Below are 27,768 nucleotides of genomic sequence, written 5' to 3' on the forward strand. Positions count from 1 at the left end.
GCGCGGGGGTAGGGACGGAGAGGAGCAAGATGGAACTCTTCCTGATTCTCGTCTGTCTGATTGCGCCGCCCACCCTCTCGCTCTCGATCAAGAGCAAGCTCAATCCACGGATCGTTCAGACACGGTACGGCGAGGTGCAGGGGGTCATACGCTCCTTCGAGAACGCCAAGTTCCTCAAGCCAATCGACGTCTATCTCGGAATACCATACGCCACCCCTCCGATCGGGGGTAACAGATTTTCACCGACTAAGGCGCCTAGTCCGTGGGAAGGAGTCAGGTAAGCAAAGAGAAAAATTTACTCGCACCAGCCATATTTACGCTATCTTTCGAACTATACCTCGATCCTCTTGTTCATTCTCCTCTTCGAAGAACAACAGCGTAGCAAAGGTTTGATAGAGATTGGTAAATAATGTTGTGAATGTATAACGAAAGGATAGAGGCATAGTTCGCACGACGACGATACACTAGAGGTTTATATAATTCTGAAATTCGAAATGATAATTGGATCATTAAGAATACAAGTTCGAACGTTCGCGATTTTTTATTTCTGCAAACTCGAGTTCTCCTCTTGTTGCATTAATATCCGAAAGAAGCAACAAATTTTGACAAAAGAATAAATTTCGGAGGGATATTCCGGAAACCAAAATCCCTTTAATCCTGGTGTCCTTCGACGTATTTCATCGGCATATTTCCCGCAAAGTTATGCCAAACAGCTCCTTTGAAATTCGCCCAAATATTTGGCCTTGTATTCGTGTATCCTTCCATACACACCGACCAGCTGTTTCATAGGAGTCGGCTAAAAATTTATCCAAGGAAAATTTATGTAAACGTTGACGAAACAATTCTTTGTGCTTCTACCAGTGATTTCCAAAATGTCAGGGGAAAAAATGCGAAATTCGCGAGCCACCGTTCCCCAAAATTCTCGAATACAGGCTTTAGAATTTCCGACAGAACTAGCGATCCCTTCGTTTCTAACAACTCTCGCTCTTTCTTCCCCGACCCCCTTCCTCTCCCCTCTTCTTGCTCCTCTCACTGCCAGCGAAGCAAAAACGGAAACACAATTATACACGACCTTAATCTCCATACATTACGATCTAGGGGACAAAGGTACTCGTAACGCAATACAGTCGGAACACATAATTAACTCAGCGCGGAGTACTTGGGAGCTGGACGTCGAGAGGAGAATATTCGCAAACCACATTTTTCCGAATCTTCAAGCTCACAGACTTCTTGACTGAATCAAAAATTTAATTTGAACTTTTCTAGAAGACTTCCTTTTCCTGATAATATCACTTTATCAGGTACTTGCGCTAACTTTTCTCAATTTTGTACTGCAGAAAGGAAACAGAATTAACGATCAGATTATCCATTAGATCGCGAATTCATCGGAGAGTTAAGGTGTCCGAGCGTTCGATTCGAATTGACTAAAACAAATTCTCTTTTGCAGATTATCGGACTCGGTCAGCCCTGTCTGCCCTCAAAAGCTGCCCGACATTTCAAATGAGCAAGAAGCGTTGGAGCGTATGCCAAAAGGACGGCTGGAATACTTGAAGAGGTTGCTACCTCATCTACGGAATCAAAGCGAGGATTGTCTCTATTTGAACATTTACGCACCGGCTGTGGGTGAGTAATTTTACACGTTGCCAGCCGTTAGGAAAATTAATGGCCTCGATATTCGAATGGCTTAACGGGGTCGCGAGATCGAGCTTTCGACCTGAAAGAGTCGAGATTTGCCTCGAAGTTCAGGCAGAATGTATAGAGCGGGATATAAATAATTGAACAATTATTGGAGAGCTTGTCGTAACGACGTTGAGGGAAATATGGAATGCGGAAACCTGATTGCGTGATTGCAAAAGTGAAATCATTTTGTTATTAACGTATGTATGGTGTCTTTTACAATCTGGTAAATTGACATGATTAGCAGGAATTCTATAGGGAATCGTTGGATTTGATTCGAAGTGGAATTATAACCCGACCGGTTCGATAATACAACAGTTAGTAGATGGGATGAAAAACTTGACTGAACAGTGATTCGTAATGAATCATTGTCTCGTGGCTAGCAGATTTATAAAGAAAGATGACGACCATAGGCGAATATGACTTTCACTCTGATTCTTTTTGCAACATATTAGCGTTTGAAGCGAAGATATTCATCGGCTCGAACAAAAATACGCGCACGCCTCTCGGCCAACGGGAGCAAAGGAAATTGTAAATGAACCGGAGACCCTGGAAATCCGCTTTATGCGCGAAACTATCGTAAACGAACGCAACGTTTTAATATTAAGCATACTTGTCGATGTTGAATATCCAAGTAGCTCGGTGTTGCCTCTCTGATGTTGTAACTTTCTGAGCTCGTTCCTACCATCCACCTTCACGCGGTATCAGTAAACATGATAAAAACACATAAAACTAGATTCCAGCAGGCGTGTTCAACGTAACTTTACGTACCTCATTTTCGCTTAGCCTTTCATCGATTCCATCTCTCCAGACAGAGAAATTTCGTTCGAAAGATGGTTGGTAGCCATCGCAAATTAATTCTAACGTCGTCCTACTATCTTATTTTTAACGAAGGTATCACGACTCCCTTAAAAATGCTTAGAAACTCTTTTCTCGTTACTGAATAGTCACGAAGTTATTCATTAAATTAATTTATCAGTTACTTAAGCGTATAGCTATTGCTAAACGTTTGTAAGTACCGCAAACGAAACGGCGTAAGAGGATTTGCAATTTGCAATTTGCTATTTCATTTTCGTATGAAAGCGTAAAACATCAGGCTGTATGTTAGCGACCCCCTTTTTTGCGTCTCGAGCCCTTCCCTTCAAGTTTCCCGCGCAATGTTACGTATTTCTCTGGTGCCACGCGCAACGAGTAGGGAAAAGGAACGGTTTCAATAATAATGCATCATGACGTGTTGCCTGCGAAATAGGAAATTTTACTTTTTCGCCGCGCCTTAAACTCGCTCTCAACCTACCCTCGTGTACCCCGTTTTTCTTGCAACCTCTCCCGGGCCGGAAATTGAACGGCAAAAGCGTCGGGAATGTTGCGACATATTTTTGCGAAATACGCGTGACGCGTACGCGTTTACGGCTCTCTAACTTGGAGAAAAGAGCGAAAAAAAGGGAAGGATTAAGGTGTTAAGACAATAACGCAGAAATACGTCACTTTTTCATTCTGATTGTTCGTGTACTGTTGTTAATATGTCATCGAGTGAACAGGTTTATCGATGGTAGTAGAAGATTGTTATTAAATCGTTGATTAAAAAGTAAGTAACCAGCCTACGACAATCTGTCAATATCGCCTTCTATTGAAATACTAATACGTTCGAGTTTGGACATTGTGTAACGTTCGTTATTCGAAATTACTCGTGCTTCAAACACGCTGCAAATAGCTCTGAAACCTGTTTAATTGTTAAACAACTAGTTTGTAAACCGTCGCCAGCACGAGCCATATTCCGTAAGTAACCACCCAACAAATTATATCGTCGCCCACGCAAAACAAGCGAGGGCTTTTGTCGAGAACAGCTTTATACCTTCCGCGAATAAATCAACGTGGCTTAGCATCGATCCGAAGGACGAGACACGATGCTTCGACGGACGAGCTTCGTTGTACTTGTCAAAAAATCGTGTAGTCGAATGGTCTAGCAATTCCCTGATCCAACCCCTTGCTACGAGATTCGGGTCAAACCGTTTTCATCTCTTTCGTGTATCGCGGGTTGCACGTTCGCGTTTCGACAATGAAACATCGTACAGACGTAAATGTAAGCCGGAATAGGAAACCAGAACACGCTACTCTGCAAGTCTGCGCGCGAGCGTGACTACCTGCTGTCGGGGCAACTGTCCAGAATGCGAAACTGTCGCGGATGTGCTCGATCCTGTCGCCACCACTTATGGTTCTGCGATCGAAAAATAATTTAAGCGCCAGCTGCTTCGCAGCATCTATTCAACAACGTTCTCATATGTGAAACGAAATCATTAAGAATTTATTTTTTTACTAAAAATTTCCTTAACTGAAACAGCACGCGCGCAAGAAATGAAACCCTCGACTTTGCTAATACATAATTCTGTATGTGTTTAATACCACTGCGAGAGGGTAGGACTACAAACAAAAGCAGTAACCTCTGTACCGTCGACTACCCCTAAAACGCGAACGATGGAGTAATGTATAAACCTAATCTCGTAACTTCAGCAAGATGGTCAAGCGACGGTTCGTGCAACGAGGCGCGCAGCACTGAAACAATTTCCGATCCAGCTGCCGTTTAATAATGCAGCAGCGATGCACGGGCTGTTTACAAACAGGACCGTGCATACAGATCGCTGGGAAATTTAGTGACAGCGAAAGAGCCGTCGCTGTAAGCTTTTAACATTCCGCTCTGGTTACGCCGCGCGCCGCAATCCATATAAAAGATGCATCCTGGCTAGCCAGTGGATTCACGCAGCTCGCAAACACAAGGATAATTTTATCGTTGTCACTGTTTATGAAATTCTCTTCTTTACGCGTATGCCGGTTGCTTCCTCTTACTCCCTTTGCTTGCTTTTACTGTTGGCAAAATTTCATTTTTACGGGAACGTGACATAGAGTAACGGTTCGCTCGTTAGACTGATCATAGTCTTTGAACGCTTGACTCCACTGAACATGATTAACGTTGCTAGTGGCGACAAGGGGAATTATCGAACCGCGAATAGATTCTGTCAGAGGTTGGGAAGACGCTGCTTAAGCATTACACGTGTTTAGTGGCTTGAAGCTGGACTACGCGTGTCTAGAATCTCATGATCTTCCGACATTGGATACGTCTTGTGGGTTGTTCTACATCTTGTCGTCCAATTAGCAGAATGCCTGTTCATAGATTATCAGCAAATGGAAAATGAAATCGATAAATGACTGCTTTTATATCGAATACGATAGAGTGGCGGTAGAAAAGCTGCGCGCAGATCTGCATTCAAAGTATTGACTGTCAAGTCTGTAAAAGGAAAGTCTCGAACCAGGACGCTCGTAAACCGGCACCCAATGACGTGACTGGTAACGCAGGTGTTAAGAAAACGTGAACGTCAACTCCCCTGGAACGCGGTAGCAGACGGTACGTTCTTTTCCGTCAAGACAGCGTAACCCGTTCGCACGCTAGAAACCTGGCTGCTTCTTTATTGAGTTTCTTGCAATAGTTATCATGTATTTGACGCGAACTTTCAGCCTCTCGTAGCTTTTAATACGTAATATATATCGCGAAACGATGTATCGAGAGCGTCACTTATTTTTACAAATTTAGAATCGACCTAATTACGAAAATTATAATTTTCACCGATCGGACAATTTTAACGACTACGGTCATTGCATCGTCCATTCTGAGAAACGTTCGCGTTGCAGGCTTCTTCGATATGCGTATTAATATAGAAGAGAGAGAGAGAGAGAGAGAGAGAGAGAGAGAGAGAAGACATTGAGATGAAATTGTAAGACAGTAGAAAGTGGTGGAGCCGTCAAACGTGAGAGCAACCGGAGAAATTCCTGAATATTTTACACGGCTCGTCTTTTACGCGAACTTTCGAATTCAACTTGGCTGACTTTCAATTCTCGTCGGAGCTTGGCTTGTATTCTTTTGAACTGAACCGGTTTTACGGTTGATCTACCATCGAGCGGAATCTACTTGAAGATCCAGATGAGTTTGATCGTGTTCTTCGCATTGAATATTTAGTTCGCGAGCTGAAATTCTGATTAAACTGTGTTCCCTCGTTTCTCGTGTTTTGGATTAACTACTTTAGCGTTATTCCGATCAATTGAATTGAAAGAAAGAAGAGACGTAGCGCGTTAGTGATTTAAAGTGGCCTGATTGGAGAGTAAAGATAAAGGTTCCGTGGCTTTCTTTCTTTCTTTCTTTGATCGATCAACTGTATTAGTCGTCTATTATAGAGTCTGATCGGAAGGTGCTCTCTAATGAAGTGCTCTGATTACTTAGACCGATTGTTTTCTCCCCATTCGATATCGATTCCTTCGTTTTACGCGACTGATTTAAAAAAAACACCATTCGCCTTTTCGATTCACGGCGCAACAAAATCACGAATTGTTTTAATCCAAATAAGAAAAACGAGTCCGGATCGATTTTCCATTTTGGAAATGTTCTTTTCAACTCTTCGAGTTTGAGCGTTCGCAACGCGGCGGAGGTGTTAAATCAATTTCGTCGACTATTCATTATTCGCGAGATTGGCCGGCTAACAAGTTCCACGGTTCGTCCAACGCACATCACGTCATAAAACAAAATTTTCTGTAGAATGTGATGTAGGACGGCTCTAATAACGACGACTCGTTTTTCCATCAAGACAGCCCCTTCTTCGAAAATAATTTAATGCCCATGAATCGTTGACTTTCGTGTTAGGTCTGACGTAATGAATAAAATGATAAAACGTAGCGGCAATTAATTATCGGGGAAACGACATTATTTAATATTACCTCCATCTGTCGCCTTCTTTTCACAAACTTTCCCCATTGAGTCAAAAGCCGTAATTTCTGAGAGTACAATTTCCAATTTCTGACAGAATAAATCCACAATCCGGAATTAATTATTTCCAGGCATTAAGCAACGTTCGACGGTTAATCGTATTTGTTTAATGCGATCATTTATGCAGAAAGGGGTCTCGAAAGGTCCAGAATTTGCATAAAATCTTCACACCGTTAAATTTCTCATCTTGGAACATTTGAAACCAGCCTCGGCTACGCACATTTACGATTTAATATCTATCAAAACTCAAGCCCTTTTTCTTTATTCGATTAACATTTTATTAACTTTCTTCTATAAAAGCTACAATCGAACATTTTCGAACTATCATACAGAGTATTCGCGACACCGAAAGATACTCGGGGTAGCTTCTATTGTTTCCCTGGTATCGTATTCGAGACTTTAGCTTAATGGAAGACCGGGTGAAAGTTCGAGCTCGCTTAATGCACGGTCGCTCGTTTCTCTTCGTTTCAGAACATTCTATCCGAGTATAGAGAAAGATGGAACGTTTAACGGATCGAAGAAAACGAGGAAAGAGACTGGCAATCACACGGACACCTAATCCCATGGGTCTCTCGGCGAGACATTGCGACTTGGAACTGTGAAAGAAGAAGGTGGCAAGTTTTCCCACCCGCGTCGACTAATAATCGAATCCGCAAGTAGTCGGGGTTCGTTCGAACCGTCGATCCGAAATAGCCGGTTGCCAGGCATGAATTTCTTTGAGGGCCGTCGCCCGTGAAATTATTTGTTCGACCAGGCTGAATGAAAGATAAAGTGACTTCCCCTGTTCCTTTCGGGGCACGACCTTTTATATCGCTGATCCAGGATCCACCTAATACCCAACGATGATCAAGCACCATTTGTATTTCTCGCGCGGTTCCTCGCAACTGGCTCTCGCTCTTTCGCTACGAACGAAGGTGGAGAACGGTCTTTGGGTTTAGGAAAGCCGGGGATGGATTTATTGCTGCTGGAGACGGGTTGGAGAAAGTTTGATAAAGGAAAAATTGAGTATGGCGAGGTTTCTTGGGTGCTATTTCTACGAAGTTTTTGGAACTTTGGAAGTTCGAACTGTAGAAAATTCAAATATTAAGACGTAAATCGTTTTATTTCCTTCGCGTTCATCGAAAGTAAATCGTAGACGCGTATATCGTACATAAAATGTTGACCATGCGGAACGATGCAGGCTCATTAGCCTGTGAAGATGTCGTTTTAATTAATCACGCAGCAAAAGAGCGTCTCATGACACGTACTAATGCTTAATGAGAGAAAAAAGAGTGGAAGCTGAGTGGAAAGGAAGACATCAAAGAGCTGCAACTGGCGGCAGGTGAACGGTTACTTCATACTTGGAATACGAATTACGTTTCACAAAGAAACGCTACCCTCGTTGCCTTCTTAACTTGTACCTTTGCGCTGCTCTTACACTCTTTTCTCGCTGAAAATCGTCAGTCGAACCAACATATATTATTTTATATCGAACTCACAGCTTTTCTTCTTTATTTTTTCTCTCTTTGCGTTTTTTCCATCGAAAAGGAAAACACGACACGTCTCTATTCTGCTGTCGGCGTGATATAAATTCTTGAAATTACTATCTGCCTGGTTGCCGCAGCGGAAAATATCGAGTCTGCAAACGAATCAAAACCGACTGACGTATTCTTATAAGGAACTCGTTGAATTCGTCGGAGCAGTGAAAAAATGATTGTTCGCTGATATTACTGTAATTTCTACTGTACATACTGGTTTGAACCTTGTAACTTACTTCGTGACATGATCACTCGCTCCCGTTGAAGTTGAGGATTTGTTCAATCTAGATTCCAATTTTGATCTGGAAATACGCTTATTTGAAATATTATTTCTCCGTTTTTCACGTGAAAATTAGTAATTTCTTTTCAACAACAGAAAAGAGGCGAAATAGCTTTCAAAAATAATTAATCTTATTCAGAGAATTACTCCTCGTTTCGCTGGAAACCAATTCGGATTTTCCAGAAATGAAAATTTCACCGGTTTCTCCAGTTTACAGATCAGCGAGACGATCGTCGGCAACGCAAAACTCGGTACGTTGATGATCCACTTAGGTGAAAACCCGGTCGCACGACTATATGGTCGCGAACGACAGCCGAGAATTATCGTGGCGATTTAGCTGGTAAGTAGAAGCGAACTAGTAATTACGAGCTGGTTGTTTCTGCGATCGATAGCATCGTCAGCCAGCATTACGAATAGATAAACGTATATACGAGGACGTCGCGGGAACGCCACTTTCCTATTGCAACTTCTTCTTGCTCTCCTGTGCTTCCTAAAATTGAAGATCAGTCGGAATTACTCGTTGCTACTTTGAACTTCAATTTTGAAATGAACGACGAGAGCTACATTAATATTTTAATATTAGCGACTAAATGAAGAACACAATGCAAATACAAACGGGATGCTGCTACGTTTTGGAGATTTTATCATTTTGTCTATCCACTGAAAATTGTTTCCTTTGTGCGTACGAGTTTCAACGCTGCTATAGTTGTTTACGTCGCGATTGTACAAAGCGGAATACAATTTCATCTCTGTAGGATACAACACAATTAGGATTTACAAAGCAAATTGTCTCTAACTCGGCTTGCATCAAACGAAAGCAGCTTTCCAAATCTTCGACATCCATCTGCAGAAAATATCTTTTGTCTGTCGTTATTAAATTAGCGAAATCGACTAATCAAAGGACTGACATAAACGATGGGAAAACGGAAGCGAAAAAGGACCGGTCGTCGCCTTGCAAGTTACACGTTGTCCCGATTAAAAAACGATTTTGAAGATGATTTATCGTCGGACTAAATTGAATCGCTAATCTAAGTTGGAGAACTTTGTCGGCCGTCCGGCTGAATTATGGCCAGCGGGAATAGAATGCTATCGACCGTTACGCGATGCCTCTCCTTCCTTCTCGATTGTCTAAAACTGAACTTCCACGGAATTGTTCAGAATCGCGGCCTTTCGACGGCCACTTGGCCCCCGTGGAACATATGGGGAAAAAGATTCGACATTTTGATTAAGAGCAGCACGGTAAAAGCACGCTGGATCCGTCGATCGTGAGAGTTATAGTGACGCGGTGAGCCGTGCAAGAAATTCTTCCGGCGGAACTTTGTTTTGCCTGCTACGGGGCTTTTACGGGAGGAATAAAATCATGAAAACTCGAATAAATTGAAAGATATTCCAAGTATGACTGTTATGTAAATCACTGCGAATACCAATGAATTTTTTCCGGACAAGGTTAGTTTTTCCTGCAATCGTTACATTACCTCGAATGTTCTACATTCTGAAATATCTAAAGGTTGAATCTTTTAGTTTCTTCCTGGATAGAGCAGTGAGTTTTGAATAACGAAATTCTTTTCGCTTTATCGTGCGACATTTTCAACGTCTACCCATCGATACGATATTATAGTGAGCGATACGAAAATTGAGTATAGTATTGGAATTATAGTATTGAGATTGGATGGAATATAGTATCGAAGCATCGGCATGGACAAAGTGAAATAAAAGACAGAAGGAAACGAGGGGTAGCAAGTGCACAGCAATCAATCACACGGTCTCACTAACGAATCTCCGCCTCTTCGAAACCGAAACCTCGATCGTCGGCTCTTAATTACACGCCAGTCGGAAACTTGTGGCCGTACGCAGTCATTCGCGTCCTAATAGCGCCATAACTTAAGTAGAACGCAGTATTTTCGTCGCAGCAGCGTGTTTAACCATCGCTGCATTCATAACTTCGTCACCCTCGCTGCTCTTTTACGTCGGCATTCCTTCGAATCTCGTTAACACGACGCTTGCTCTGATCGTGAATTAATTAAAATAAATTGTGCGTTTCGTTATTTAAGTAAACGTCTGTTGTTGGCAATCAAATTTTCGCTATTTAAAATTGGTGTTTCGCGCAAAAACACCGTATTCTTTATACTCTTTTAGTAATCTCAGTTAATGTCGAAATTATTGTAGAAATTAATAGGAAATGACTGGAAATTCTGCAAAATTAATCTCAAAATTCTGCAGGAGTTACGTAGCTTTCATACGAGAGAGACAACGTTCGCAAACTACAGCTTCGATTGCACGTCGCGACAGGTGGAAGTCCTCACGAAGATAAGTCGTTATTATTTCTCTCGCTCGATAATCGAATTTCTTCAAGAGACTGAAGGATCGAGACCTCGTTACACGTAACCAGCTTGAACAACAATCCTACAAATTTGCACTCTTGTATCGACAAAGGTGTTTCAATCCCTGGCTTAGCCATTGAGTATGCCATCGACTAGACCCATAGAAGAATGTGTGTTTATTGGTCGGGGAAAAAGTTTAAGTAGTTGAAAGGTGAATTATGGTTAGGCTAGGGTACGGTATACAAGTAGTAACCGGAGGGTGGTAAATACTGGATATTTTAAGTTCGCAAGGGCGGTTCGTGTTGACCCGATACGAAACAGGAATATTGATTTAACGTCGCCACGAGGGTGTTGTTAAATCTTTAACACCATAAACTGCAAGAAAATAACCCGGGACGCTTTTAAAATAAAAATAAGCTATCCGTACTTTATATTTTCTTCCAAAGGAATTTTTCTAAAATTATTTAAAGAGCTCTGCAGAGTTAGAAAACTCGGTATCTTCCTGTTCTTGAAAAATTCATAAATCACCGTTAATACTCTTATCAGATTCCGATAAATTATAGCGGTGGCATTAATTTTCGTATCGTTTGCTTTTATTGCAACGTAGAATATTCTCGGCTACGATCGTTCCTCGTGATGGCAGAGAAATTCACGTACATACACGATTGGAGACCGGTACGTAAGCTCGTGTAAACGATACGCCAGTTCGTACGATCCGTTTGATGCGCCACCAGCCACGTATGCAAATGTCCGCCTCCTCCGAAACAACGCAACGAGAGTGTCGCGCGCATAAAACAATCGCGTCCCGGTTTGTCCGGTGAAAAAGAGACCCAGCCAGGCCGTGCATTCAGACTATATGTCCCGTTGCACGCGCATCGTGTAAAGGGTTGTTCAATTGAAACGCGACCTCGGATTTCGGGGGTAGGTGGTTAGGGTGGTGCATATTTTTCCAACGCAAAAGTAGGACAGAATTTCGTTGCCGAGACCTTTATGAAACGTCGCGTCGCAAAATTCGTAATTTGGTATTCAAAATTTGTACAGACTATATTTATACGCATTGCGTGGTCGTCTCGTGGAAACTGAAACCGTAGAATCGATTACGTGAAATTTAATCTAATTTGTTCTGGAAGATGATGGAATTCTATACTACGAACGTTTGCAGTACTGTTAATTAATCTTATGATTTTGTTACGTTAGCTCCTAAGTTAATCAGTTTGAAGAGATACGATAACAAAAGCACGGAAATTCCAAAAAATAGAGGAAAGTTTGCCATTCGTGTCTGGTCGATTTAATGTCGGTGTATGGAGTTTAACGAACGTTCATCTTTGTTTTACAGGCAAAAATGAGAAAATAATACGACAAATTAAAACTGATATTTTTATTTTAATGTTTTAATGTTTCCTCGTTATGGTGTATAATGGGCTGTCAGAATGGCGAACTTGTCTCGTGATAACATTTAATGTTCGGAGCTCGCCAATCGCGTCAATATAAAATGAAAAATGCTGTGATCTCGTAGATAATTAAAATTAACGTGCGACACGATTATAATTTCATATTCACTTACGTTTCACGCGTTGTCTCGTCGATAGAATCTCAAACATATTTCGGATTAAATTTTTGCTACATATGCTATAAAGATACCTACTGTACCGCTTTGCCGGTATAAGTGAACGACTCTGATATGGGGCAAAAAAGAGCACGAAATTGAGTGAGAAACATCGTAGGAGAAACGAAAGTGCCAGGCACTAGGGGATGTAAGCGTGAAAATTGAAAAAAGAACGATATCGCCGATGGCGCGCAGGCACTCGGACGTGAGCAACGAAGAGGGGTCGAGGACTGTCGGGGTCGAAGGAGGGTTGAACGCTCTCACCAGACAGAAGAGGGATGTAAAATTGCAAGGAGATCACAGCCCCTCTCGTCTGCTGGAAATATCCCTTTCTGTTTCATATCTTCGTGTAAATGAGAGACGAACGCCTCTATCGAGAATTGTAGTCGTACTTACGAGGAGATAGCAAGAACTGCGAAATCTCGAATGAATTAGCTGTACGTGCATTCGACGCTTTATGCCGATGGTAAGACAACCCAAAAGGATTTGAGTGAAGGCCCCTTTGTTTTCGAGAGACTAATCGAGAAATTATGTCCTTGGTGTAGTAATTTCCTACGTTTTAAACGTTTTTATTACACTTTCTGCACACAAAATTGTAAGAATATACAGGATTATTATGATAAATAAAAGCAATCAGATATTTCTCAAAATCAATTGTAAAAATTTCATATTAAAAGACACGTAATATTAAGAACTTATAAAGTGAGATATAAAATCAGTTTCTCGAAATCAAAGATCTATGCACTCAAATTCTTTTGGAGTACTTTACCATCTACCTAAAGCATCGAACGCACATACAGCCAACTGATCGAAGATTTCCCAGATTTTGCTATATTCAGGTTTCTCCGAATTTAGTGTAAACGTAAAATACGATTATCTCTCGCCAAACGCTTGGTGAGCGAATAGAAGGGACAATTACGAGCTTGCTTTGATTCTACCCACAGCGACCAAATCTGTTCTGGACATCAGTTCACGCGTATCGCTCTTTCATCGTCGCTTTTCTATCAACGATATCAGTGAGACAAGAACAGCGTTGCCCAGGCAGTCAGTCGGTTAACCCAGAAGAGCAACGATAAAATCGCGCTAGCAGAGACAATGAGCCATCGTTGACAGGCGTTCGTGGGCCGTCTTGCTTCGTTTTCATTTTCACCAGTTCGTCGCGATGTCTTCTAACTGTACCGTTTTCGCTAGACGAAATAAGGAACGACGATGCAAACTAACTTCCATATACTGGGGAGCGAAACTTCGTCTCATCCAGACAATTTAAAGTTCTTCGTCTTCTGATCGGATTGATCGAACTACCATTGTTAGAACGTTTCATCATTCTAGGAACATTTCCGGCTATCCATGGATTCTCACTCGATCAATCAAGTTTTCCAGGTCGAATCGAGGTTCCGAGTTTTTCTCTAGAGTCGGACAGTCTCGGTTTTTTTACTTTTCCTAACTGAGGAAGATACAGGTTTTACTTGTTGGAATATCGATCTTGGAGAGAGAGAGAGAGAGAGAGAGAGAGAGGGATGTTGCAGTTGGGGAAACGCGAGGTTTCTTCCGGTATGAGCAGCGACCGCTTCGACGCCGCGTAAATTGCGAATGCGCTTCGTTGTTCCGACGCATTACGCGGTCCGACTGGTATTGTGAATTCAGTTTTTGTTTTCGCGGATCGAGACCGGACTCTGTTGTTTCTTGAAATGCTATAACGAACGTAATATAGAATACCGTTGTTTGCCGATGTTTTTATTCTGGAAAATGTTCGCCCACTGGAGAAATGCGCTTAATTAGGATAAGAAAGCCTGCGCGTTTTGTGGTGTTTCGAGAACCGAATTCGAAATTACTAGCTGAAGGCAAGAGGTCGGAATTGTTCGCGTTCCTGGATGAATATTAAGTGCGTTCAGGTACATGGATTAACCAATAGGACTCGAAATAAGTGAGTTATGGAAGTTTAAGAAGGAAGATCAACCGATCTGATGGCGATATGAAACCTGGTCGGAATGTAAAGAGTTATCCAATATAGTTGCGCTATAAAGTACCATTAATCGACATTCCGGGAATGTACTATAAATTCATAAAGGCAGCGACGATCAAACTAAGAGATACAACAAGATCTTGGGGGGAAGGTAAAGTTTCTGCCTCTTCGCGGAAAGAAGTCACGCCGCTGTGCGCTTTAGCAACGTCTCCAGGCATACGTGCCTCGTATTTCGCTTGGTTTGATACCGTGCACGTGGAAGGGAAGCGCGTCCGGTCACGTCAGCCACTTATTTACTGATATATGTTGTCACAGCCACAAAAGAAAATCCTAGTTTCACAAGGGCGGCAAGCTTGCCTCGCGTTAAAATCGTCCATGACGTCCAGCCCACGGGAGCTTCAAATTTATAGCCCTCTCTGACGCTGAAGGGACACGTCTTAACGTACACGAGATGCTTTCTGGTTGGCACATGTGTACTTTCAATGGCAGGAATTCAATGCACGTCTCGACGGAATCGAAATCTTTGCGTGCGGTGTTGTCCAGCCTTATTGTTCGTTTTAGGCGGCATCATAAATTAGGGTCTTGGAAAAAGAATTTCTCCCTCTAATTGGAACGGTGCATCTTCGTCGTCGTAAAATTAAATTGCCTAGAAAATTATTGGCTCGTGTATTTGTATTTGCAAATTTTTCAATGTTCGAATTAAATCTAAAAGTTTAAACAAGCTCGATAATTAAATTGGAATTCTATTAATATACGGCAGTCTGCCTCATTTTATTGTACTACGTGCTATCAATCATGCAATATTGTGGCAAACGTTACAATGTAAATTTCCTTTCTTCTCGTTCCTATTGGCGGACACGTTCCATCGCGTCGCCGTCAGCTCCCGGAAGAAAGGAATTTGAATAATGCTCGTTGAAACAATGTGAACGATGTAAATAAAACGATAAGTTCCAGACTTCCAATTTTCAAGCAGTAGTATCTTTGGCAGCAGCGATCGGTTCTCTTTGGCTACGCCCCAACGCGCAACCAAGAACAGTACCTATTAAATTCTACCGACATTGAAAAATATTGCAGCGACTGCTTTCGTGCCCGTCGCAAACAATTTCTTAAATTATCGGATTGAATAAACAATTAATTAGTTTAAATGTTTAACAAGACGTGCGCTTTTGCTTCGTAGAATAATTCATTACATTCCAACTACGTAATTCGTTAATCGCATCGATTTCTGCTGCGAATTCATTCTTAATCGGAAAAACCGCTTTAGGGGCATTAACAGAAGCATTGATTAACTTTTTTCATCCGCTTTATGTCATTGCTTGTGGTCGCCGTCATTCCGTTCGGTAATCGCGCTACTAATTATCAAAGTTAGAAACACCCGTCGACAGACTTATCGAGACATAGACGTTGAAGTCGACCGTTTGGCAGCCAGAAACCGCAGAACGCGGAGGCAACAGGACATTTTACCGACAATTTCTCTCGCTTTTGCACCCTCCTCAAAGCAGCCGGTCTCCTTTCGCCGCCTCTCCGCCAGACAGCCGGTCCAGAAAGCCCTCTACCAATAGCCTTGCAGCAGCGTCCTAGACTCCTTGCACTTTGTTTTGTGCCTTCCTGCCGCTCCCGTCTTATTCTACCGGCGTTTCCACCCCCGCCCTTTTCAAAGTGGCGGAGACCCGGTGGCACTGTACCGTGTTGGCAACTGTTTCGAGTACTTAAAAGAATGGCGAAAAAGTTTTGACTCGCCGCTTTCTTCGCCTTGTAACGTCCATCGCTATAGCAACCGATCAAACCAACCACCGCTGGTTAATTTTCGTCGCGCGACTTCGCAGAAAGTACGTTAGTCAAAAAATTCACGAAGTCGATCAGGATTTCCTTACGAACGATTTCTAGTGAATATTTTAGATAACGGATAACGAAATCAGTTCGCCCTTGGACAAAAGTTATGCCGTAAGAGAGAGGTGTGGTAGTGGTTCCGTATTTTAGAGTCAAGCGCAGAACCAAGGGGCAGGGAGACAAGTGGGATCGGTTGCGGCGAGTATTCGCACGTAAGTACTGAGCACCAGTGAGAAGGGCGGAGCTCCTATCGGCCGTGAAAAGAGCAAAAATCCATTTGTTACCGACGAAACAGTCGCTGTGTCAGAAATTTATCGAGTTTTCGAGCATGCTTGTCCTAAACCCTGTGGAGGGTCGCGATTGATCTGACAGATACGTGCGAAATCTTCTCATAAATATTTGTATTTCTAAACATCCATATCGTAAACTTCTTGACAAGGAGTATCTACCCACATGATACACTAAATTTGTTTAGCTCTCAGAGGGGAGCTGGACGTAGACATATGTATATTATGCACGTTTTAATACATTCTCTACCAGAAACACACTAATATTGCGTTAATGCGAAGGATACCGTAGAGCAGAGACAGTGGTAGACGTAGAAGGAAAAGAGAGAGGAAAGAAGGACGACAGGACTAGCGAGGGCAAAGAAGGAAAGGGAAACGAGCAGAAAAAAGGAGCACGTGGGAAGTAATGGAGAGAGGAGAGGAAGGAAACAAGAAAGGAAAGAATGGAAGCACAAAGCGAGGAAAGAGAAAGAAATGGACGGAAGTGAGAAAAGAAAAATAGAAAATAAAAGAGGAAAAGAAAGACAAGAAGTAAAAGCAGATAGAGAGACAGAGTAAGCTCTTAGTAGTTACCTTTGATCCTGTTCTTGACACAGTACAAATGGGACAACAGAAATGCTCTAATGCGTAATTAGAATTTTTATATTCTATCTCCCCGTTGCATTCGTACTACTACCTTAATTTCTTGCGTATCGTTGTCGGTACGATTTAGTTACTGCCCGTTACTCATGAACAGCTTGATATAATGCCCTAAACTAATAAAATACAATTAAATTAAAAGCAAAGCTCTAAAAACTTATCCTTCGCTTATTAAAATTATAACAGACGTTTTATACCGCTTTGCAACTTTATGGAAAATATTCAGAAAATATTAATACGAAATATTATAACACCCTTTCGACTTTGAACAATATCTGCCGTTGAATGCAGTTTCCTATATAGGTACATATACCGCATCGTATAGCCTATAATATTCTAAAATGCTTTGTTACATCGTTGTTTAGCTGTGATACGTGTTCCACCTCTGCAGCTTGTGTCCGTTCATCCATCACGCTTCGTTACTTGAACGTGATTGCTATAGCTCAGCTCCTATCGATTAAACTTTATTAGTTGGGCTCGTCTACCAATCGCCAGTGCCATATCGACGCGTCGTACGCCCTTTGCACGTAATTTACTACCGAATAATATCAGTTCCTAGATTAAACGTTGCTTTGAGTCGCGATACTCGATCCCGATCACTATCCGGCTGACCTACACCACTTCGACTCGTCAAACCCACGATCAAAATTCAATATTTTAATGTTCAAATCGTCCAGCTACGTCGTTCGACCGCAATCATTGCTTTAACCTCGTTACTTGGCTGAGACGACCATTTGATTGAGTTTCGCCAGTAGAACGCGTGACTCTGAATTAAATTTCGCTACATCGACCGAGTAATTGAGTTCCACTGGAGCATACGTGTTGGCTTTGCCATTTCAATACCCACACCTTCGGACATCCCATTCGATTGCTCTTTGCTTAAGCATCAACTCTTCGGAGCAACGATTTATCTATTTACTTGCGTTACTTCGATACGCCAGCCGATTTATCGAGCTTCGCTACTGGTTATGTCACACTGCTGAAACCTTCCCTGAGAGCAATTCCTTCTAGAATTTCCTATTCGAATTAAATATCGGTGCCCGGTTTCCTCAATTTATTTCTGCCACGATCTTGCCACCTTGACGTTCATGTTCACCCTCGGATTTTACTTACCTCTACCTTTATCCTTCTTCTCCCACACCGAAATATATCTTTCGTTACTAAGGGGTAAAATACGTTCGGCGAGGTATGATTTCCTTCTCTTGGCACGAATGAGACGGAATAAAGGAACAAGTGGAAAGAGAAACGGTTATTTTCCAGACGAGGAATCTGACGTCGTGGCGCAGAAACGAGAGAACACGCCGGAGAAGAGTATTGACTCGTTGCAATTTCAACGCGATAGAATCTTTTTCTCCTCCCGTACACCATAGGCCCTTTCTGCTAATTGTCCCGTTTTTTACAACGTGACTCGAGTAAAATCGTCGCAAATGTATTTTTACGTTTCTGCCAAAGTACACGTAACAGCGCGTAACAAATTGTTCAACCGGCTTATATCATTTCATCCACGTCGCTGGAAATTGAAAAGGAATACGTAATACGTTAATAATCGAGTAAAATCTCGGAATTTCTACTTTAACACCGATCAACGCCCGTTTTTTTTCTCTTTTTTTCTTTTTTTTTTTCCTCAGACGGATCGATGGTGACCGATTTAGAGCGGCGGAAATCTGGTAGTGACGGTAATTAAATTAATCCGAGCGAAGGAGGCACGAAAATTTCTTCTCACTGGCAAACACACGGCTGAATTTATTTCGTCGGCCTGAATAGAAAAGCTCCGGTCCTTTATCGCGTTATTTTAAGAGACGACCCCTTTAATTAAAAGGTCCCTTTGCACCGGCGTACCCGGAGTGTTTGCTTTGCTTCTACAAGAAAATCTTCCAATTTCTAGAAACCCTTGCCGGCCGAACTACGTCCACCGGATAAGTTTCATTTCGAACACGAGACCGTGCAACGTGTCTGCTTTAATTTCTGCCGAAACATTTCGTTATTCCTGTCGTCTTTCTTCGCAATACGTTTAGTATTAGGTCGTCCGATAAGTTTCTTTCGTTTTATAAGAAAATAAAGGATGCACAACATTTTCCGTTTTATATTATTTTATCGAATTACGTATGATCCATTTTGTCCTATGGAACTAAAGATCACAACGTTCGACACATCAGGTTCCATGTTTGTATAAAGATGCGTTGTTGTAAAAGACGTGTCTGTAGAAGAAAGACGCTTTCCGGACAACCTCATATATAGAGTAGTCATCAGACACGATTTTAAAGATATCTTTTAGTTATTCTAAGAAAACGAGATGTAGATCAAGAAGAAATTGAAGGGAGAAAAAAGACCAATTGGCGAAAATCGATGGAAGAGGAACAATGATGGGAAACGAACCTTTTGAAATCTACCATCTTCGTACGAGAAGCATTTACGCGTAACGTCGTCACCCTTCCGGCAGAAATTCTGTTTGCTGGTGCATAATTGACGATGCCGACAGAGAGAAGGGAAATATTAAATGTCGGTAGAAGAAGAGAAGCAGCCGTTTACGTTTACCGGATCCTCGCCTGCACTTTCAACCCCTCCGGTCGTTGTTTATTTTTTCACGCTTTTTATCATTCCCTTACTCATCAGCGAGCGACTAAAGCGACCAGATATTAATCTGTCTCTCTCGGCTTGGAATTTCTGCTTTCTTTCTATCTCTGTTTGGTCGCAAGGGGTTATAAACCCCTCGTTGGAACGAGTTACGGAGAATGTTTCTGGGGGTGTGATCACGCGCGAACTCACACGCTTCGTCGGCTCGTTCTTTGTGGCGGGCATGAATGCTGCCACATAAAATTCACGATATTGCAAGCTACGTCACGATATATTATAAAATCGTTGCAGCGATATCCACACCTTCCCATTTTCTCTGTTCGATCGCGTCTTTTGCTATGGAGTCATCTCCTCTTTTGTTGCCTTTCCTTTTTGTTCGTCGTTTTCACAATGGTCAAGTTTACGGTAGCTACGTGTAATACAGTGAAGAATTTTACTCGCCTCGATCGATATAATCTTCTCGTTTGTTGATATTTCCTCATTTGTGTTTCCCGTATTGTTTATTTGTATTGAAACATTTCACTCGATGGTAAATTGCGCTACATGTGGTAGGTCGTAAGCCGCGGGAACTTTTAATCGCGCATCGAACATTTTTAGAACGTTCCATGGAGCAAGTCAAGTGCGACGGAATGAAAGTGGAACCGACCATAGCTAACTCGATTCCCTTGGTCACGATAACTGTATTATTGCAGCACATTTCTAGTCATTTTGCTGTTCCAACGAGAACGTTAATGGTTCATCTCCATTTCATCGTGCGAGGATGAACTCTTGTTCGTGTATTTTCCGTAAGATATTCAACTTTTTAAATTTTAATTTCTCTATCCTTTGCATCGATCGCGCAATTATCCAAGATAACGATCGAAGGACGAATACAATAGAAAAGATATACATACTGCGTCAATTAATTTAAATTAGAAGTGTTGTCTCTTCTGGCTCTCTCTATCGGAAATTTAAGAAAAGGAAATGCGTCATAGTTCATAGCGGAATGAAAGTTTTCACAGCCAGAAGATCGAAAATGGTGGAGATGTGCCATGGATATAACTATCCCGAGCAGATGGCCTGATTTTCCAGCGTTCTGAGCTCGAATGCAAGAAAAATGAACGAAGAAGAAGCGGGAAAGTGACTGGTTAGACTGCAGGGATTAGTTTCTTGAGAAAGGTTGTAAGGATTCCTTAGATGAATGTCCTTTGACGTTTTCATCTTGTCCCACGAAATAACCACTCTCTGACGGTTTTATCGCTGGAAACAGAAACGTAATTAGGACCTAGCCGAAATGACGTGACGATTCCTTGCTTCTTGCCTGGGAATTATACTTCCCTTGGCCGAATTCAGACGGGTTAAGGAGATTGAGGTGCCTCGTGAGACTCGACGAGATTCTGGTCCTCCGGTGGCTTCTTGAGTGGCTCTTAATGAGAGGCTCCTAGTAATTCTTCTGGCACTCGTGTTGACAGTACTCTTCTATGAGTGTTCAGCCACTTTTCGTGGCTAATGGCAAGTTATAGGACGAAGGTTAGTCATGTAGTTTGATAATCGTTTATCGTGTGTAGAAGCATAAGCTATCTCGCAAGTTAAGTGAATTATCGTGCAATTGACTTTGATTTGGAAACGAATAAAATAGATTTCTGTATTGAGAAATATTCTTCGTTTACCTAGTATGGTTCAGAAGTAATAAGCACAATTATTCGTGTATTTTCCATGCGTTTCTCGTATTTCGTACCTCCGCTGTAACCATAGTAACTTGCGAAAATGAGCCCAAACTTGATGTACCTAAAAAGCGTTTCTTGACTTCGCCTTCGCAAACTGAACTCGCCGATAAGAAGCGGACCGTTTCGTTGGGGTACGATTTAAAAATCCATTTTCGCGTCATTCGGCACGAAGATAGGACGCGCGACGCTGTCAGGAAATGAAATTGGAAGGTTGCATCCGGAAGCAGACACTTCCCATCCGGCGGGTCGACTTGCCGGGCTTCGTGTAACGAAGTTATTCTCCCGAGGATCGAATTACAGCCGTTGTATACACACGTGTTTGTAGTTATATTTGAACCAGCCTGCGCTACTACCTTGGTTAGGGATAGCTATGTCGCACCGATCCTCGTGCACGCTCCTTCCTTCCTCCTCTACCTTCTTCGCGATGAAAATCTACGCTAAAGTCAAGAATTTTTGTTTGAAATTGCAAGTTTTCGTTTTTCAGGATTATGTTAGTGCTAGCTACGAAGGAATTTCAAAATAGAGGTCTATCGACAGAACGTGTAATTTTACTCTTATAATACGTGTTATTTTATTTTATTTGCCATCGAAATACAGAAGAAGCAAAGGAGAGGATAAACTATTTCTTGTTCGGTTAAAAAGATATTCTATCGTATCTTGTTCGATAGTAAAAGTGCGTAGGTTCGATACAAATCATCGAGAAACGAAGGAATTTTTTAATAATCTTTTAGCAAGACACGTCGTATTTCTCGAAGATTTAATGGTAGGCATTCTCGAATCGATCGAATGACAAGTTTTATGAGTATATAGTATAGGAGATATAAAATACATTTCGGAGGCTACGATGTCGTTTATTATGGAACCCGCGAATATAATATTCCATTGGAATTTTTCAATAATACGTTACTGAAAAACTGTAATTTCAAAAAAGTGTATTTTTTGCCCGTACTTTTTAATCAGAGCAATACTCGAGTTGATTATTTCATGTATTTTCTGACTACGTGGGCTTGCGTATCCACGATGTGCGATGATTTATATTTATCGTCGCGTAAGTATCGTACAAACGTGTACCTTCAGGTGAAAGCGAATCATATTCATTTCGTTTATGCGATAGAAAAATACTGCCAACTGCTCGGGTGATTCTCACTCTAAGTGCTAATGGAAAAATATTTTGCTGTTATTCAGTAAATTAAATTTCGTGCTTAATAATAACAGTAATTGAAATTTAGCTGAAAAGATGATTAAATTATTTGTTTTAAATCAATAAGTAACAGCATTCGTTTAAATATTTCTCAATTAGACGTTAAATATTTAATTATTCTTTTCTATCCTTGTTTTATTGAAATATATGGTTTCGGCAAGAAACATAACATAAGATATATCAGTTTCAAATTACCAACAACGGAGCCCATGGAAGGAAACAACTTAGGTCTTGAAAGGATAAATTTCCTTTGGAAAATAGAATCTCCAGTGACCACTTGAGGATCCGTAAAACCATCCTCCTTGCACCGTATTTTCAGTATCTCCAGCAGTCGATTTCAACCATCGTATCGACATTGTAATCCTCTGCACCGTGCCGTTTCGTACTCTGCTAGTCGGTGTTCCGTCTACCTGGACGATGCTATTTGACTATATCGACATGTTTTCTATCGGACAGGATCATTAGGTTGATCTTCGATTCGTTCCACCTTTATTTTCCTTTTAGAGACAATAATCATAACCCGCTTCTGATAAATGTATATTATAAACTATATAATATACAGGGTGGTTGGTAACTGGTGGTACAAGCGGAAAGGGGGTGATTCTACGCGAAAAAGGAAGTCGAAAATAAAGAATAAAAATTTTTCGTTTGAGACTTTGTTTTCGAGAAAATCGATTTTGAATTTTCGCTCGGTACGCGTGCGGTACGTTATAACGGATCTCACTGTAGAAAAATTAAAAAAAAAATTGAAAAAAATGTTTTTATTCTATACTTTCGACTTCTTCTTTCGCGTAGAATCACCCCCTTTCCGCTTGTAACACCAGTTATCAACCACCCTGTATATTATATAGTTTATAATACGAGAGACGTACATCTTGGATTAAATATTTCAAAGAAAACTTCAATATTCTAAAGTCACTGTTGGTCTAACAATAAGTTGCCGGTTTAACAAAAATGCTGAAATAGCAGCGGCAGCGATTTTCGTGGAAAAAGCCGCAGAAGATAGGGAAAGGTGTGGCCTTTAAAGCGCGCTTTGTTTCATCCCGATATCTCGAATGGTTCCCGAGATATGGATCTCCAAAGCGTTCGCTTAAAATGTACGCAGTACTCCGAGTACCCGGAAGCGCCATGACCTAAATTTTTTCCACGAAATGCGTACGTCAAAGTAGTAGTAGTAAAAAGACGCCGAGTCAGCGTCTCTCCCTAACCTCCCACCATTCACGCGAGTGTGGGGCAGGTCAGTGCAGCCGTGCAAGGAAGAGAAAGAGAAACAGAAACGAGCGCGCGAAAAGGAGAGCAATAACGAAACGGTCAAAATTACGGTTTCCTTTGGACGGCGATATTTCGACAACGGGAAGTCGCATCACCGGGAGATAAAGAGCGTTTTAAAGAGGAAGCTACGCTGTTTCTAGCGAGTCGATTTCGCGGAAATATCGCAATAGGTTTGAGAATTAGATTAATTCAATTTTCAGATACGTTTAATACCTTTCTAATGGAAGTTTTTAGTTGAATGGAATATCACAAAAAGGTTCAAATATTCGTGCTAAGAAAGCTGGAGATTTTATAAAAAATGGTGTTAATCGTTAAAGGGGATAGCATTAGAATAGACTTGCTACGTTTCATCGGAATATCCGGTGGCTGGGTCAAGTGCCTTTTAAGTTTTCAATCAATGACCCACTACGATCGATCACACATCAAAAGAGCGTGAATCGTCAGGAATGTACTCCACGATTGCAGCGGCGCCATCGAGATTGGTAGATTCGCTTGAAGCCGTGAATGACACCAGACTCATTTGTCCCGCAGTTCGATCAGTGTGTATCGCACGATCGGTCGCTGGCCAAAGTTATCGAGCTTCGTTTCCACGAACAGACGCAGCGGGTCAACTTTAATCGTTGGCGAATGCATGGCCTATATGATACACCGTTCGATAGCAAATATTGCATTTCCGTTTTAGTATTATTGTGTGTGCATCGTATCTACTGATACACGCGCTTACGTAATCGCGCACAAAATTAAGCACAAATCTACGAACGAATCGTTACGATTCGATGTAATACGATTAGTGGTATATCTATGATACTCGTGGAGGCCTCGCGTGATTTTCAATGCGCGATCGAGATTGTCGGTGAAGGATAATTCACTAGGTGATTGAGCTTCGCGGAGAAAGAATAAAAAAATGAGAGAAACCAAGGAGAAGGATTCGAAAGTAACTCGAAGTGAAAGATTGGAAGGGATTTAAAGAGAAATTCGAAGAGAATTCGGAAGAAATTCAACGCGAACAACCTCGTATCGCAGACGTTGAAACTAGGAAAATAGACACTGCCAGCACAGGAAACATTGAAATCGGAAATGAGGCAATGGAAAACGATGAAATGGAAACGGAGAAATAGGAAGTAACGATTCTAGAGCCACCCTAATTTCACTCCGTTGATTGTCTCCTATCTAGAGTTTCGTTGTATCGATGTATAATCTTAGCAGCTTTACTCTGTAACACGATATAAAAAGTCGGAGTAAAAATAAAGAAAAAAACAACGGGTTCGACGGTATCATAGAAGATTTATAGCGCAGTCTGCATACGACAGGTTCCACGAATGCAAAAGAGGCAGCTGTTCCGGTAATATGCATTAAACCGATCGAATTATGTTGGAGTAATTTTCGTCGGCCGCAATTAACAGACACGACGCGTCCGTCGCCGTCGCGTCGCGTCGCAAAAAGTGAGACAATAATTTCCGCTCAATGTGCCATCTCGTTGTCGATAAAACGTAATTACGATAATTAACGTGGGACGCGCCGGAAATTCGGTCGAATTCGTTCGGCGACCTCCGTTTTCAGAACGCTTTTCGGCACAGTTTGCGTTTGACTATAGTTGCCGGCTGGTTGTTTCGCTGTTTCTATTTAAATCTTGTTTCCTTGCTAATTGAAATACAGTAAATCGTTCAAAGTGCTTGTAAATAATGTATTAACTTTTAATACAACGAAAGTAGCGATTGCGGTGCGCTACATTTATATCATATTGTACTTTGATAAATAGCAGACAGGAAATTGAGAAACGTAGAACCGACTATCGATATCTTTTCCGGTAAGAGCGTGCCGCCGCTAAACGGGCAAACGAAGCTTGGTATTGTGTAGTCGGGCGTCAACCAACGTCGTTTTCCCTCGTTATCGACGACTGTGGTACGCTCGTCGAACTCGCTTTGCTAATTAACCGCGCGAAGGATCGAACGGTGACAATTAGCGTTCGATTTTCGTTCGACGAATCCCAGCTGCCAGCCAATCGCGTCGCGATTCCTGTAACAAAGGACAGCTCGCGATGAATCAATGTTGCCGGCCTGTCGTCGTCTTCATGCCGAAGAAAATGGAAATCAATCGTCCCGATTTCACGAGAACCGCATCCAACAATCCGTGCTTCGACCAACGTTAAATTTGAAATTATATTCTTCAGCGAGCATCGAACGTTCGAATGATTCGAGACACGTATCGAGATAGAGAATACCTTTTCGCTTTCTACAGATCGATTCTCCTGAAGTGATTCTATTTTGACTTTTTTCAAACAAATACAGGAATTGAGTCGAACGATCGAAAGAGACAGCTTGCTCTCTCTCTCTCTCTCTCTCTCTGTACATTAATTTTCGTGGACGTTTATTCGAACGAGAGGACCACTTGGAGCCATTGAAAATAGCTCGAACGAAAAGAAAAAAAGGGGAAGAAAGGTTCTCTGGAGTTGTTTTTGAGGATTAGTTCGGTTCGAGATCTCTTTGGCCAACTCCGTGACACGGTTATCGGTTATGGGAATACTTTTCCCGAGTTTCGGTCGGTTTTCGAGTGTTGACAAAGGAGAAAGAGAATAACCAACGCAAAATCGAATTAGCCGCGCAACTTTCTTAACCAGAGAAAAGTTTATTTATCTTTTCACCATCGAGGAAAAGAGCTGGACTGGCAGTCGAGCGGAGAAATTTCATCGCGTGTCAACGGAATTCGTGTGCTTAACCTCAGAGGCAAGCGGACCAACTTCCTTTATTGCCACTACGATCGTGTAAAGTTCAATCGAATCGAGAAACTTTAAGGAGAAATCGTTCTTCTGCTGTGCTTGAATGTTCGGTAACGTTCGAAGATATTTTATAGATGTTTCGAGCTATAACGTAGAAGAATATGCGGATGTACGTAACATTTTTGCTTTCCGAAAAGATGATCGTGTTGTCGAAAAGCAGACGTCTAATGTAGATTCACCTGTAGTTCGTGTGAAGTATTCCCACGTTGGGCGTTGACACCGTCCAGACAACGTAAATTGTAGTGGCATCGCTTTTATGACCCTCGACGCGTTCATTATGGTAGCTAAGAAGTGCTACTCTCGCCACGCCGGCTACGCTTCAAGCTGCCTTCCTTTTTCTATTCTTCTTCCTCCTTCTTCAGTTACCGAGTGTCTGGTATGACGATAAAAATACAAATTCCGCCGGATAGTGAAAATTCAGAACGATATTCTGACTAGTGTCTGACTGATTTATAAGCGGTTAAATTTATCCGCTATATAGTTTTAAAAAAGGATAACTTCTTTGCTTCGTAACAAGTGTCAATAAACCAAGAAAATATTCAACGATACCTTATAACTAACGGAAAGCTCGACAAAGCCAAAATGTGTTGCGTTACAGTAGTATTCCTTGGTCATCCTAATACCATTCTTGGCATATAGTTCGATAACTAACAATATATTGCGTGGTGAACAATGTGCGAGCTTTTATTCGGATTTATAGACTCTGACAGGCTGTAAAAACGCTACTTTTAGAGAGCAATGCATAAGAAACCGCGGAATCGAGCTGGCTGCAATTGTAGATTCAGAAACGGTCGATGTGCCGTAAAACTTTGTTATCGTCGACATTTACTTTATGCCTGGTGAATTTCCCTCCTCGTTTCACCCTTCTGTGCCCATCACCGTTCTACAGAGATCGTTTCGATGGAATTGCACTACCTGGACATCCAGAAGAGATGGAATAGCGAAATTATAGTTTTGTTCACGGCTGTATAATTTCGCAATAAACGTCGAACGACCGTTGCCTCTTGCCGGATCACTGTGCATATTTCCTGAACAATCGATAACGAACCGACGTTTACCAGGAATCGAACACATATCCCGTCATCTTCGGCGTCGTAAGTGGTCATCGACCAAGTCATTGGTCGGAGTTGTTACGCCAACTGTAAAATCCGCTGACTACGAAAGAAATAAATCGAAAATTTTTAATCCGGATGCACAAGACTTTACGAAGATGCGTCATAGAGGTAAAATAAAGTGAGAAGTATGAAAATATTTCAACCTGTCTAAAAAAAAAAAAAAAGAAAAGAAATTGGAAATAGACACGGAGGGGGAG

The 27,768-nt window shown here is 41.7% G+C and overlaps 1 protein-coding gene across 2 annotated transcripts in view; it reads left to right on the forward strand.

Annotated features, from left to right (window-relative positions):
• LOC100748839 (neuroligin-4, X-linked) overlaps positions 1-27,768 on the forward strand; it is a 265,718-nt gene that overhangs the window by 59,539 nt on the left and 178,411 nt on the right. For both annotated transcript variants that reach the window (XM_003487262.4, XM_033319287.1), the window contains exons 4-5: positions 1-277; positions 1,448-1,623. In XM_003487262.4, coding sequence (XP_003487310.1) covers positions 30-277; positions 1,448-1,623 — 424 coding nt within the window. In that variant the 5' untranslated portion in view covers positions 1-29. The remainder of the gene's footprint in view (positions 278-1,447; positions 1,624-27,768) is intronic.

The sequence above is a fragment of the Bombus impatiens genome, unplaced genomic scaffold (assembly GCF_000188095.3).
Source record: "Bombus impatiens unplaced genomic scaffold, BIMP_2.2 scf_0146, whole genome shotgun sequence".
Taxonomy (NCBI): Eukaryota; Metazoa; Arthropoda; class Insecta; order Hymenoptera; family Apidae; genus Bombus; species Bombus impatiens.